The sequence below is a fragment of the Dipteris shenzhenensis genome, chromosome 23 (genome assembly GCF_047967505.1).
Source record: "Dipteris shenzhenensis isolate YYH24624 ecotype China chromosome 23, Dip_SZ_1.0, whole genome shotgun sequence".
NCBI classification, from domain to species: domain Eukaryota; kingdom Viridiplantae; phylum Streptophyta; class Polypodiopsida; order Gleicheniales; family Dipteridaceae; genus Dipteris; species Dipteris shenzhenensis.
Genome location: NC_141618.1, coordinates 48,084,774 through 48,100,550, shown reverse-complemented (window position 1 = coordinate 48,100,550; position 15,777 = coordinate 48,084,774). Strand labels below are relative to the sequence as shown.

At 43.2% G+C, this 15,777-nt stretch overlaps 1 protein-coding gene across 1 annotated transcript; it reads right to left on the bottom strand.

Annotated features, from left to right (window-relative positions):
* Positions 1 to 228: 228 nt before the first annotated feature.
* LOC147887478 (serine/threonine-protein kinase STY13-like) lies at positions 229 to 14,018 on the bottom strand. The gene is made up of 6 exons (XM_087394103.1): positions 13,003 to 14,018; positions 12,595 to 12,727; positions 11,634 to 11,829; positions 1,618 to 1,742; positions 1,247 to 1,405; positions 229 to 1,050 (listed from the first exon to the last, which is right to left on the bottom strand). Exons 1-6 carry the CDS (start codon positions 13,245 to 13,247, stop codon positions 703 to 705), a joined length of 1,206 nt encoding a protein of 401 aa, XP_087250229.1. The 5' UTR covers positions 13,248 to 14,018; the 3' UTR covers positions 229 to 702.
* Positions 14,019 to 15,777: the final 1,759 nt, after the last annotated feature.

Sequence of the window (15,777 nt, the reverse complement as noted above, 5' to 3'; positions counted from 1 at the left end):
AATCGGGAGCAATACTAATGCAAATATGGAGCTAATTAAAACGCCTCAAGCTCTTCCACCTCATGCAATTTTCATATGAGGGTTGCTTGAGATTTAACTTTCAGGTTTACAAGATCACAACGAGCAGAGTGTATGATTATTTTATCTTATACCAACTTGACACACACAAAATCCTTTGCTCAAAGATTGTCTAAAGCTCCTTCCAAAATCAATCCCAATGAAAGCCTAAAAAAGAAAAAGATTCCAGGAAAAGTAATACCTCAGGTCTTCAAGTTTTGAAGCAGTTAAAGAAATAATGGCACTTAGTCACCATTATTACAGGCAACTCTCTCATCCTTAAATAGCTATCCACTTTCCACTTTGGAGACTGAATAGTACATACACAAGGTCTCTAGTGTACACAAGCTAGCCTTATCTAGACCCAAAAATAGTCTACCCCGTTCCAAGGGCCCAAAATAGGTGCATAATGTAATTCTTAAGCTGGATATAGCAGCTAGGTAAGTCCATAATGTCAACAAAACAAAGCAAATGGTGATATTTTGTTGCAGAGTCCAGAGAGCTAATAACGTTGCCTCATGTGAAAGCCACTGGACAGAACAGTATACTAACCATCACCATGGGAAATTATGAAATCCATACAGAATTTCTGAAGTGCTGCACAAGCAGTCTGGCCATAGCTATGGTTGAAAAAATCGACATCGACTACATGAGGCTTTCACCTGTCCCTGCAAAAAGGCAGCGACCAAAAATAACAGAAAGAGCCCGTCTTGATTTGCTTGACAAATTGGGACTGCTACTGTCAACTTGCTTCACTTTTGAAGAGCTGCTGCTTGATAGCTTCCTTGATATGGGCATGCTTTTCGAAACCATTTGCAGCTTCAAAGTCGGCTTCTCTGGTGGTCCTGGAATCGTTGAGAGGAAAGAGTTCAGCAAGCGCACAACCTGAGCAAAGTTAGGTCGAACATGAGGATCTTCAGCCCAGCATGATTGCATGATGAATACAAGATCTTCTGGAAGGTTCAGCTCCTCAGAAAGGGTGGGCCTTGTTCCCTGCCCACATGCAAAGTGACATGGCAACTTTACAGTCAAAAGGAATCATGAAACAAACTTCGTTCCTTTTTTTTAGATTATGGACTTTATATACTCTTGTTTGAGGGATTATGAATACCTAACAAAAGAGCATCCAGTGCTTGGACATTACTTGCAGAGTCACAGCCTACATGGTCATCAATATGGGGTGTGATACCTTGAAAGCAGCTGCATAGGCTGCCTGCAAATTGGACATCCCTTCAAAAGGCATGCGATTTGTTAATAGCTCCCATAAAACTATAGAGAAACTGTACACATCTACTTTGTGATCGTAATGCTTCTTTTCACCATGCCTCATAGTCACTGTACTGTACAGCTGCATGGTTTTAAGAAACCCACAAAAGTCAGCCCCGCTCATTAGAGGGTGGGAAGGAGATGTGATTTTACAAAAACGGATGTCTAGGGATTGATATACATTTAAAGAAGAAAGAGCACCAAAATAGATACAATAAATGGGCAATACAAGCCAGGTAACAGATACCATCAAGAAGAAAGCAACTACAGAAGAGAAGTGGGTAAGTAAGAGACCTCTGGAGCCATCCATCTATAGGTTCCTGTCTCAGCTGTCATCATTTCTGTCAATGTCAGCTCTCTTGCAAGCCCAAAATCTGCTAGCTTGACTGATTTCAAGTCAGCTGTTAAAAGCAGGTTATCTGCGTGCAGAACAGGCCCATTGTAAAGACTCTACTAATTGAATTAGCAGCTCAAAATGCAGAACTTGACACCCAAGCAATTAATGCCACCTCTCTTTCTCTCTCTAACAGGCCTAGTTTACTCCATGGATATACCTTCATAAATCTGCTCTTACATACGGGGGGGAAAAAGGAAAAAAGTTATGCGCATGCTCTCATCAGTACCCGAGCATAAGCTGCCCGCTTGGTTTCAAAGGATTCTGAATCTCTTGGGTAACCTGTGTGATTACTAAGCTTTAAAATACCAACCCAAACAACAAAAAATTCGATGGAAGAAAGGAGGATAATGAAGAAGAAAATAAGAAAAAGAAGAGAGAGAGAGAGAGAGAGAGAGAGAGAATTGAGTTAGCTTATTGATCAAAAACAAAAGAAACATGAGTACTTATACAAGGAAACAAAGATAAACCAACACCCATACAAGAATGCCAAAAAATCACTCATGCAAACACAAGGAAACAATTATGATCATCATTTTCTTATTTATTTATTTACTTATTTAAATCTTACAAATAATAAATAAGGGGGGTAGGGAAAACCAAAGCTAAATTGATACTGAAGAGTAAATAACCTCCAAAAATAAGCCGAGCTTAAGAACCAAAAAGAAAACGGCATTGAAGCTCCCCATTTGATTCTACATTCAAGGATCCTAAACACCCAAAGATACAATGATTATGGCATAGAACAGAGCAGAGTTTCTTCATTGCTTTTCTTGTATTACAACCCTTTCAAAGAAGTAATACCAAATTGAGAGATAAAGGCACTCAGTCTTGTGCAAAGATGAGAGAACCTATAGAATTGGGAAGTAATCACTCCACATAGATGTTTGAGTCAATGTGCGGCATTCGTATGATATTCAGCACCGCATACTCATGTTGTTGTCATTTATCATAGATATCTAAAGAAGACTCGGTAATGTTCATATCTAAGAACTGCCATGTCTTCCACTAGCTAAACAATTAAGTTCACAAAACTCTTTAGGAAAACCATAACATTTTAGCATAGAAACAGTAGTATACGTCTTTGGCTGAAGAGTTTACTTCTCCTAACAAAGATTACAAATAAAACTTTTTATACCTGAAGACAATATTATTTGAGCATTTGTCTACATAAGAAATCATGATCTTTGGTTGGAATTTACACAAGGATGTCTCAGCCCATGAAGAGAGAGAGCAGCCACTATCAAAGGTGTGAACCAAGGGAAAGTCTCTTAGTTTGAAAGCAAAACTCGATTGAAAAATGTTGATTTGCAATGTGATACGAGACCTTGGACACCTAAAGATTCTTCTACTTGGATAGCAAACTTTGAAACTCCTTCCTCTATGGCTTTTAATATTCATGAATCCTTGAAAAAAGAAAGTCAAAATGATATGCCTTTTAAAAAGAAAACTAGTAGGAAGGACAGAAGTATCAACAGTAGTGAAATGTCCTGAAGGACTAGAAATGAAAGAAGCAAACTTTTTATTAGTGCAACAACAAAGGCTACTAAGAATAACTTTCCATGAATTGTTAGGTTTCTACCAAAGTCTGCATAATTGAAGGCCTTTTGTCCCAATGTTCTCACATGTTTCCAAGCAATCACAGGATGATAACATGTGGAGCTACTAATGTGGTGCATGTGTATCATGCACTACACTTACTACCCCACTGCCAAAGGAAAGATGGAGAGAAATGGAAATGACGAGCTCGGCCCAAGCTCTGAGCATTGCATTGCATCTAGGGCACTAATAGTCTCGTCATGAGTCACTCTAGAAGCTCCCACAAGCTCCTCGTCATGATCACACAACTCCACGATCATGCTTAACTTGATTGTCCCAATGTTCTTCATGTTGCATACATTCCTCTGATCGCGAGTCAATTTCTCATCATATTTGAAGCCTAAATTCAACCTATTCCTACTGCCTTGAATGCTTCTTCATTCCTGATTTTGTGGTGCTACATTACCCTTGGCTGCAAATTTTTGCATCTCGCACTTGACACAGCTACCTAGTATTTTTCACATAAGGCATTTTGTTACCTAGTATTGTCGGATGTCTGGGAAATGGAGCTACTATATTTCTTCTTGTCATGCCATTCAAGCATTTTGGGCTGCTTCTCAGCCTTCAATCCATTCTCATAAGTGCTGCTCCCAGTTATTTGTTTTGTATACTTCGTCTCAAAAACCTTCCCAAACCTGGCAGCTCCCTCAAATGGTTTGAGATTCTTGGGCCCTCACATCAGATGACAGGGAAGGGTGCAATCCTTGAGTAGATGATAGAAAAAGACCCAAAATTGCAGTAGATATCCTTGGCCTATGATAGTCTGGGATAATGCATAAAACTCAGCCAAGTATTGCTCCAAGATGTGCCAGAAAACAAAATATAAACCATGAGGTTTTCAAGGTCAGTTCACGTGGTGCTGAATCCCACGTAGCGCCACCAACTATAGGCATAATCCTGCAAATGCACACTAGTAAAATTGATTCAATCCTCATTTCCCTTGGGATAGAAGTGGAAGTAGACTTCCACTTTGTAGGCAATTTCTCCACGTCATTAGGGGTTCGACTATCTCCTCTGTACCATTATCTTGTCCTTGACACATTTGGCAGCATAATACAAGGCTGGCCCCCTCCAAAATCCCATCATCCCTCTTAAGGTTCACATGCTGACAAAATCGCATCTCAATCTATGATGTCCCCACATAAGGCACCTTCCATGATGATAGCCACAACTTACACTTTTTATAGTGCTCAATCAATTACACCATACGATGGGATGTTGGAAGATAGTGCATGAGGTGAATTCCACAGAGTGTAAGGCTTGTTCATTTTACCACATCACCCTCCACTTGATTTTACCTATCAGCATGTTGTACAAGAATAAGATTCTTCGCAGATCCATAGAATTTTCATGTCCAATAGGGATTTTACACCATTCAACCAAAATCTAACACTTTCCCACTGGCCCATGGAGGTGAGACTTGGTGTATTAGGCCATGATTCTAGGTTGATGAGGTCAAAAGGAGATTACTTAAGAGTTATCCTATAATACAAATATAATCTCCAAAACCTCACATACCTTCTTCAAGATTACCTTAATCACTCACATGTCCTCTAGATAGTGCACATCAAGACCTAACCATTGGTTTCAGTTTGGAGTTAATACAAGCTTTCTAGCATTAATTATGGCCCTAGCAACATTAGGATAAAATGTTTGTTCTAGGCCTAATGTTTAATTAATTTTGTGCATGGGTAGAGGGAAGACTTTACATCTAATCAATCAATTGACTATTATTATTTATAATCTATCTTAGTTAAAAATGTATTATCTCAAAAGTAATTCCAAAGTAAAAGCAAAAAACTGTTTTTTGTTTTTCATTGTTTTCTTTAGCTTTACAACTTTTCAACCTTTACATTTCTATTCTAACTCAATTCTCTCAGTTCAAGTGATCATCCTCTGGCAGCTGCAAGTTATTCTCTCGCCATTCTTGATCTTGCTCTTGCTCTGGCTCTTGATTGATCCAACCAGCCAGCTAAGATTCACCTTTTTCCTTGCCAAGCGCCTGTGCATGCTTAGATCAACCCATTCTAGCATTGGGATTCGAAATAGTAGAGATTATGCAATTCTGCCACCTGTTCAGCTCTCCTACCTTCATATACCTAGATGAGTCCAGGAACATGCCCACCAAACTCATCCTCTAAAAACACAACATAGTGCAGTTTCAATCTCATGATAGTCATTGATAAGGTTGAAAACCATAAACGCCATCGCATAGCAGGGACTAACTACTATGACATCCTCACTGACGTCATCAGCGCCCGACAGTGGGTGTAGACCATAGTATAAACATATGCTCTCACACAGACAAATCCAGACACCCACACACTCTTGAGCATCCATGTATACGAAGTCTTCGTACTGAGTTTCTATGCCCCTACCTTCATCTATGCCCCTGTCTCTTGCCGCCCACCTTTCCTTATTTTCAGCCCCCAAGAGTGCAGCTCTTGAGGTCGCAGAAGTAGAGAAGATGCCAGAGTGCTCAAAAAGTGAGAGAGCATTAGCATCCCCAGGGCCCACTTATGTCATCAGTGCCCAACAGTGGCTTAGAGAGATGGTGGGGTGGAGGGGAAAAAGGGGGGTGGAGGGGGTAGAGAGATGGAGGGGCTGATGGTGAAAGGGGGGGTGGAGAGGGGTAGAGAGATGGTTACCTTGAGTGGTGGAGGTGGGGGATGGACGGAAAAAGTAGAGTGGTGGGGATCCTATTCCAAAAACTTCATCCTCCTACTTCCCTTGAAGTGCTGCTTCAGAGAATTTCAATTCAAAGAAAGTACCGGAAGGAACAAGATCAATTGTGGAAAGAAACACCTACAAGAAAAGGACAAGACAGCCTAGTACAATTTGTTGTATTAAACACTTTTGTCTACTTCTGCAGTAAATGAACCACCTTTTGGTGCAATATATCTCGCTGTATTTGCTACAGTTAACAATCTCAGATCTAGGTGTCTTTTATGAGAGTGTTTCTTATGCACACATGTTGTATAAATTTGGATTTAGAAGTGTTTTTGTTTGGTTCAAGATTCTCCCATTGTTGTTCATTGTTCTGCTGTTTGGGAGGTCTAGCAAGCTTTATGGTACAAGCCTATATTCTCTAACATATTTGGATTTAGAGGTGCTGAGAAAATGCTGGAATAGGAGCCTGAGAAAGAAGAAGAAGAAGAGAATTTTGAAGAAAGACAGGAGTATGCGAGAGAAAGAAGACTTGTAGCTGCCTTTGCGGGGTTAAACAATTGCATTTGTACTTCCAAGAAGACACGCTTCATTGGGGACCATCCTCTTGTAGACATACGCCAAATACTCCCAACTACTTCTGACCAGCGTCATGTGCTTCACATGCTTTATCACCCTGGGAGTTACAATTTAGGAAGATAAAGGGATGGACTAGAGCATTGAATCAATCCCATAATTGTACCACGCCTTCCGATACATGATTCCAAGATTCTCCTCCTCCGGATACGGCCTTACAACTCCAACAAGAATAAAATTGGCCAAGTCGTATGATTGCGATACTGACTCCATCATCACTCTCAACTCTTTGTAAGTATTTCCATTCAACTAACGGTCTGTTCCAAATGTGGGTAAAACAGCTGGCTTCTCAGCCATCTCACGTAGACTTGCCATCTCTGGAAAGCTTGCTCTTGTGAAAGAGCGGGTAAGAAGAGAAGTTAGGGTGGGCAGGAAACAAGAGGAGGGGAGGTGGCTCGGAATGAAGAGAGAAGGCAGAGACTGCTTCAGTGACGCCTTATTCACTAGGATCTCCTAATAATAAGCTGTCCACACAAAATTCATATATCATATATATATATATATATATATATATATATAGATACACATACATACATACATACATACATACATACATATATATATATATATGTATGCATGTATGTATTTCGCAGAATGATAAGTCTTGAAAATTGTCTTCCCACTTGTTTAATGTATCTCAGTCTTCTATTATGAATTGTTAGTGAATACACTCATCACGTATTAAATTTGGGACGATTCATGGAGGTTGTGACATGGGTCACCACAGTTTTGAATTTCAAATTATGAGATTAGAAGGCTCAGTGTGAGTTTTAACGTGTTAAAAATTGAATAGTCAATGGTAGATATTCAAAGTGGAACCTTCAACGTGGGTCATGGCTATACAGGGAGATGCGTTTGCAATGATCCACTTGAAAACCTCGTCCATGTCACGACTCACGCGAATAGCATGTGATCGCCATGGCCCAAGAGTCAAAACTCAAGGCGTTTTGATGCCTTTTTGTTGGTTTACAGCTACACAATGCCAGATGCCATATGTACTGTTAGTATGCAACGTTGGTCATTTTATTTGAATATCATCTGCTCATTGGATGTAAGAGATAGCAAGTAGCCTTATGTTGCCAAAGCACACTATCCAGTAAGGAGTGACTTGCCTTGGCAACAGGCTGTTTAAGCTACCAATCCTATTGTAATCTTGTCCAAAGTAGCGGCCCACTAACTTTGTTTGTTTTCCCATATGCGCAGAAAATTGAGATCCACTATTCTTCTTATTTCCAATGGATTTGGCTTTTCAGAGAGGAAATACTGGAGGGGATGAATGGGAGAGAGAGAGAGAGAGAGCATGCCTCACACACACACCACACTGAGAAGGAGAAAAAGGAGAGAAAGGCATAGGAGAACTGCAAGTGATCTCTGGAGAAAACCCCGCTACAACTGGGGGGAAACCTTGGAACCAACAGGCTGCTTGAGAGCTCAGACCAACAGCTCAACAACCAAGAGAATGGGAGCACAAGGGAGTGGATGAACTGCTCTCCACTACCATGCTCCTCAAGTGCTATTGTGGGCTGGCTCTGCACCTCTGCCAGGCACTGCACTGAAGTGATGAATGCTCATGTGGGGGGGGGGCCTATATATAGCCCCCCAGCCTCCTAGTTGGCCAGCAAGAGGCAACGCCCACCAGCTGCCTACATGGACCAACCAACCCACATCCCTAGAGGGCCGATCCTTACAGCCTCCTCTATAGGGCTGCACAAGGCTGAGCCCCTGCTCCAAACAGGCCGACCTGGCCTAGGTGGGCCGACCAGCCTAAAGGGCTGCATACTGCCCTATGTATAGGGCTCAAGCCCCCCCAGCCCATGGAGGGCTGAAGGTGGCCGACCCCACCTCTATTCCACAGCCCATAAATGGGGCTCTAAGAGGCTCCTGAAGGACCCTGCCTGGAAAACACCATGACCTCCGTGGCAACGCGCAAGAGGCCTTGGACAGCCGCTTTAACCTACTCTTACGCGGGGGGGGGCACACCCACAACACAGGCCCTCACTCTCAACGCTACCCTCACTCACTGGGCGGGCACACTCACAAGCAAGGCCCTCTCTCTAGGTGACATGGAGATGTTGACCTCTAACACCCCCTCTCAGCTCCTCGATGGAATAGAGACGCTGAAACAACTGGAGGAATCTCTCGTGTGATGCTCTCGTGTGATGCTCCACCGCTAAAGACCGCCACAGGTACTGTCGAAGAAGCCCCCTCTTGGCACGAACCGCCTCAACACAATCACTAGAAACTTGGAACTGTTGCTCCCAGGCCACTGGTGCTAGGATCACTCTGGTCTGAAACTGATACACTGGGTCATCTGGTACAACAACCCAACTCGAACAGATGCGATTCTGGAACAATAATCCGACTGATACTGCCACCGGTGCAATGTATGCTTCCTTGCATGGGCACTTGTATCACATTGCTAGATAGCCCCCTCCAAAGCCCCCTCTCAAGTCCAAACTGGTACATTGTCACCAGATTGATGAACTTCAATGCTCCAATGGCAACGGGCATACAACAGCTCACAAGGATCAATCAACTGTATTAGGGTTCCCGCACTGGCAATCTACTGACCCATCCATATCTCCAGCAACATCAGATGATTGCTCCAACAGGACATTGGGAGACCCCCTTTGGATTTGCTAGGTCACATTGTCCAAACAAAATACAAACTAGTAACATACTACCACTTGAGTCAGTGGGAACAACTCCTTGTGGCTCGAGGTCTGCCTGAAAGCCTGCCTCGATAAATGACTCCCTGCTTGGTGCACCTGATCGGCAGGTCCAGCTGCCGCAAACAAGCAAGCAATCCTCCATCTAGATCCAGAAAGCCTGCTGGCAGCTCCTACCAAGTGCTACTAAAAGGCTGGAGTATACATGGTTACAACAATCACACTATTGGCCACCCCGTTACTGGATCCCTCTGCATTCAATTGGGGACATTGATGCCACATACGGGATGCCTTGAGAGCTTCATGTTCCTCAGCTGCCAACTGTTTTCTGCCTTTCTGATCAGCTGTCAAAGCCTCAGGCTGACTGTCGTAGGTATGATCGACGAAGCGCTCCTTTTGGTCAAGCACCAAGGGGACCAATTCCTCCCAAATCAACTCATTCACCCTACCACTGGTGATCAAGGACGAATAGAAGGCCCCATATTGAGAGGATAACTGGGACAAAAGAGTTATGGCCATGTCCTCTGATGAAATCTGATTCCCTGCTTGGAGGATCTCCTGCTTAAGTTCCTGTAACTTGTTGACATCGACAAAAGACTTCTTGGGATCCAACAACCTCATCTGGACCTCCAGTGAGACCCTCTTCATGGGAGAGGTTCAGTTATACATAGACGCCAAATGCTCCCATATACTTTTGGCCACTATCATGTGCTTCACATAATTAATCACCTGAGGAGTACAATTAAGAAATATAAATGATCTTACCCTGGCATTAACATGGTCCCAGAGTCGAGACAGGGTCTCGGCCTCTTGCTGCTCCACGGTGCCAAGGTCCTTCGCCAGGAGATCTGGTCAGGCGACAGCTATCAAGATGAAATCTGCCAAGTTGTATGGCTGTAACACAGACTCCATCATCACCTGCCAGACGCTGTTATCGAGCCCATCCAACTGCTGGTCAACCTGGAACGTAGGCAACACTGGAATTCTAGTCTTGTTCTCTGCCATCTCGATCAAAGTTGCCATGTCAGAGTGAAAAGGACGATGAACTGAAAGAGAAGGTGGATGGGATAGAGGGAACTGAAGGTTGAAGAAAGGAGAAGGCTGAAGGAGAGGATGAAGGGGCTGACAGCCCAATATACCTTCACACCTCGCTTTCCGTCCCTCGGGAACACCTCCTCTCTGATTTGAAAACACACTTCAAAGTCACCCCTTTGCTGGCCATCCGAACAGTCCCCTCCTTGCACACGCTCCTCCTATAAGACACCTCCGAACAGCACCCTAATACTCCGCTCTGTGTGTTGGCTCAACACTCCCTCCGCTCCTTGGGTCTCAAGCCAACTGTGGCTCTGATACCATGTGACAAGTGCAGCGGAAATGAATGTGGGGGGGGAGAGAGAGAGAGAGAGACTCACACACACACCACACTGAGGAGAGAAAGGAGAGAAAGGCACAGGAGAACTGCAAGTGATCGCTGGAGAAAACCCCACTACAACTAGGGAAAAGCCTCGGAACCAATGGGCTGCTCGAGAGCTCAGACCAACAGCTCAACAACCAAGAGAATGGGAGCACAAGGGAGTGGATGAACTGCTCCACTACCCTGCTCCTCGAGTGATACTGTGGGCTGGCTCTGCACCTCTGCCAGGCACCGCACTGAAGTGATGAATGCTCATGTGGGGAGCCTATATCTAGCCCCCCAGCCTCCGAGTTGGCCAGCTAAGGGGCTGCACACTGCCCTATGTATAGGGCTCAAGCCCCCCCAGCCCATGGAGGGCTGAAGCCAGCAAGGTGGACCCACCCTCTGCTCCACAGCCCATAAATGGGGCTCTCAGAGGCACCTAAAGGACAGCCCCAGAAGGCACATCTGCCCACACACCTCCGTACCCCGCCTGGCAAACTCCATGACCTCCGTGGCAATGCGCAAGAGGCCGGATAGCCACTCTAACCTACTCTCACGGGGGGCGGGCACACCACAACAAAGGCTCTCCATCTCTACGCTACGCTCACTCATTGGGCGGGCACACCCACAAGCAAGGCCCTTTCTCTAGGTGACATCAGGAGATGTTGACCTCTAACAAGAACATCCAGACTATGAGCTGAGCAAGTTTTTAGACCCTTATTCTTTCATTTTGGAATAGCACCAATCTTTGTTTCATCGGCTACTGAATTATCAAATATTATCAATACCTCCACATGAAATCACTGTATAGCGTTGAGCCCATGGTCACTAGCTGAAAGCTTCACCCATCTGCACAGTTGTGGATTCTATGTTTGGACAGATTCATGTAAAAGAACTTGTAGACATTCAATGATTATGTGGGCATAGCTCTGATAGAAGAGCGACATACCTGGTTTGAGATCACGATGGATGATACTGTAGTTGTGAAGGCAATCCATGGCTTGTGCAATATCCAAGGCATAACTAACAGCCAACTGAAGGTCCAGGCGACCAGGCCTTATGCTCATCAAATGCTTGCGAAGAGATCCACCTCTCAGAAGCTCTGTGACTACCACCATTGCTGGTTTCTTGCATGCTCCTATGAACTGTTCAATGGAATCATATCAGTGAGTTGCGACTTCAGATGGACCACTGCCAAAGCCTTTGTAGCAATTCGTACACCCTTTTGAAAAGAAAAGTTTAACTCAACCTGGCTAATTCCATCTCTGAGGTTTTGGAGCACCTTACAAGTTTTTGTTAATGAATTGATGAAAATGGTGCAAAGATTCAAAACATTTTTCGTCATAGACGCGGGTGTCAACAAATAGATAAGGACTCTATCCACCCATAATTACTTTGTTGTGAAAGATTTTATCTTTTTGAAAGCACAGGCATGTACTAGATGTATAGCAAAAGATAAGAAGTAAATATTTGATTAGAAAAAAGATATTTTGCAAAAATTAAACAAATGAGGAATAAGTTACAGCAGGAGGGCACGTTTGAAAATAGTGGACTCTGCTAGGAACATGGGTCCTGTTGAAAACTCGTGATGAATTAAGACAGAAATTGCCTATTCTAGAACACACTGGTAGCCATTGACAGGCTAATAAACAGCTGAAGGTATGCTTTACAAGAAAGTGATTAGAACCAAGTTATTAGACTAATTATAAGAGTCTAGGTACTGTGCCAAATTAGGAAGCAGACCACTCAGCCCACTCTAGGCATATATGTGTCATTTAAAGTTATGCGCGCCAAATGTGCCATATGTAGTTCAAAAAAAGATTCTCTCTGCTTTCATGCACGATCTCATTCTTTAGTTGATGGCGTGCTTAAGGATTGCAGAAGGAAGGGCTAGTCCGCAAGAAGAATACTTTGATCAAATTCTTGTGCTGCACTCTTTGCAGCAATGCTATTTCTCTGCCGAAGCGTGATTGTCGCTTGGCCACTTCCTTCGGTGTCTCCCCAGGCTGGATGATTTTAATGGCAACTTCTTCATCGTGGTACCTACAAGTATGTAAGAGATGAATGGTAAGTGCTCAATTTTTAAGCAACTACACAATGAGCCGCCATGCTGATTTGCGAATCGTTCACGGGTTTGTTAGTAGATCTCTCAAGTTCATTATCCATTGGTAATTGTGTGGTATATGGCCAGAATTCAGTCATAAGAAGCTTTTGGGTTCTGATCAGTGACTTATTCGATGTCTATCTAAATGACAGGTCTGGACCAACAGATTTGAGTCTCAATGATTCTATGTGTTCTGGAGAAGAATTGTACGCACTTGCCCTCATATATCTTGCCATGCGCTCCCTCTCCAATCTTGGGGCCGACGAACAGTAGATTGGCGGCGATCAACCACCCATCGTCTATCTGGTATTCATCTGCAGAAGATGACTCGGGGATATCTGTTGTAAGGCAACAGGCCCCTGCCTCCTGAGCGGCCTGTCCGACATCTTTGATGCTTTCGTTAATAATCCGAGCAACTTTGGATGTGGGGAAACGCATCGCTTCGCCGCCGGAATTCATATCTTCTCAGACTTGTTGTCCCAAGTTCTCTCTGTTGCAGGCCCGTCCCCCAATCCCGGGGATTCTTTCTAAGCGCATTCGTACAAAAACCCAGATTGTTGCTGCTCCTTGCCTGGATGATTCCAAAAACCCACCAATCCCGGCCCTTCTTCCTCTTCTTCTTCGTCTTATTATTACTCTTCCGTCCACACGATTCCTCCTCACACGGTTAGCTCCTCACCAAGGTCTCCCCTCTAATAACTCCGCATCAACCGGGTACCATAGTCTATACTTCACACTATCGTTTATTTCCTTGCTCCATTTTTCAAGAAATTGAGGACTATCTGTGAAGGGTCCTCTCCCTAAGGGCAATGCTCTTTCATATTGCCTTCGGCTTCACCTCTCTCTCTCTCTCTCTCTCTCTCTCTCTCTCTCTCGCTCGCGCGCTCGCTCGCCGTGCGCCATACCTATCAACAAGACGGCACACTTCTCACTAATAGCCCTCGACCTCACACCTGCAATCAAACTCTCTCCGTCCGCGTCTCTCGCACCCATCCCTTCTCTCCCACCTTCTACATCTCCTTTCTCTCCAACTTTCTTTATGTCTCTTTCTCTCTCCGTCCCTTCTCTCACTCTCCCTCGTTACCCATCAACAAGACGCTACATTCCCCGCGACTGAATCTATCGCTTCTTCACAGCACCTCTCAGCCGCTCGTTTACTCGTTCCACGAATTACCAATGTGGTGCGAAGCAAATGCTAATTGAGTCGAGAAAGCGTTCCACGTTTACTTAATTGCTTCCGGAAGAGTTTTCTCGTTTCTCGTTGAAGACTTATAAAATGAATTCAAAGATTTAGCCTGGTCATCTATTATGTAAATTGTCATCTCCATTTCCATCTCCATCTCCATCTCTATCTCCATTGTGTGTCTCCTTCTCTCTCACTCTCACTGTCCATGATAGATGCTTTGAGGGTAGATACTTTCTCCTCAGCTCATGAAACTTTTCAGCCAAGAACGCGGCTAAAACTCGTGGGTGTGTATGTGCAGGTCCTGAGTTCAAGCTAAAACTTGTGCGTGTGTATGTGCCTGTCAACGCAAGGCAACTCAAGATTCTCACGGCACTATTGGCACTTTCAATTTCAGTACAACGGGAAAAAGAAAAAAAAGAAAGGCATCGGCCTTACCACATTGGTGGTCCCCATGCAGAGGGCCTGGCTTCAAATCACGGGGCGCCAAAAATGGGGTGGCTACCCGCTTCAAATCCCATATGGCAGTGGTCTCCTCTCCAACTCCGCTGAATGAAAATAGCAAGAGGAGGCGTCTTTCACTCGCTACTGCAGACCATTTATGAAGGTCCAAAATAAGGAAAACTCCAAACCCAGATATGTTTATGCCACACAATAATGCCTTTTTAATAGCAGTTATAGAGTATGTTTCCATCTATTAAAAACATCAATGCTCCACCAATAATGATGCTTAACAATGCCAAATATCTTGCTTTGTATTTTACTTTCCACTAAAAGCGAAAAGCCCATTTCCCAAGAAGTTATTGTGAGCACTCATGAGAATCACTTCAAATTGTCTTTCTTGATTCTTCAATCTATAGAGCAACAACCTTCAACATTTGCTCTACTACAAGAACAATATTATTGACGTGTTTATCCAATGTATTATTGCTTTTATGTTGTAATATACTATTGTAAGCTCTCTTTCATTCTCGTATGTAGCTACCACATTTTGGTCTACTATATAATTATTTTGTGAGAAATTAACTTCACTTTGTGGCAAATCCCACTACAATTTCCTACTCCATTCTGGTTTTTTAGATGCCCAAATGTAACAATTACCTTAATTTTGTCAAATATGGAGGCTTACGAGAGGAAAATAAGATGTGTCTAAAGTCAAAATCAATCAGAGGTGCAATAGAGGGGCATTACTTGGAACTATATGTGCCCAATACATCTTTGTAAGTGTCCAATTCTATCAATTTCTTCCACCACTTTAAAGTACTATGACAAACTCTCTCATATAATTAAGACTACTTTTTATTAGATGTAGACAAATTATAGATTTTTTATGAAAATCCATAATCCTTTGGTAAAGTCTTCCTCCTTTCATTCCCTTCAAAGCAAATGTGCACATCTTTCATCGTCTAGGTAGTGGTAAAAAATGAAGCATTGTAGCATAAGAAACTTAATGCATCATGAGTCCATCACCAAATGAACCTATGAATGAACTTTGTTTCAAAGCAATATAATAATAGTTGTTTGAATATGTTCATATTGATCATGGATACATAGCAATTGTATTTGCTGAAAGATCTATTTACCTTTTCCAATATGATAAACTAAATTAGCCCAACTTGTTGGTAAAGATTTGCCAATATCAATAAGTAAATCTCTTTCTCATAATCTTATTATAAGTTTACCAATATGATGGTAACATGATATCATTCAAAATATTAGTAGCTATATATCTACCATCAAGAAGCCCACTTAACAAAGCATGCGTCCATAGGAAGTCATCAAACGTCATGGATGATATGGACATGC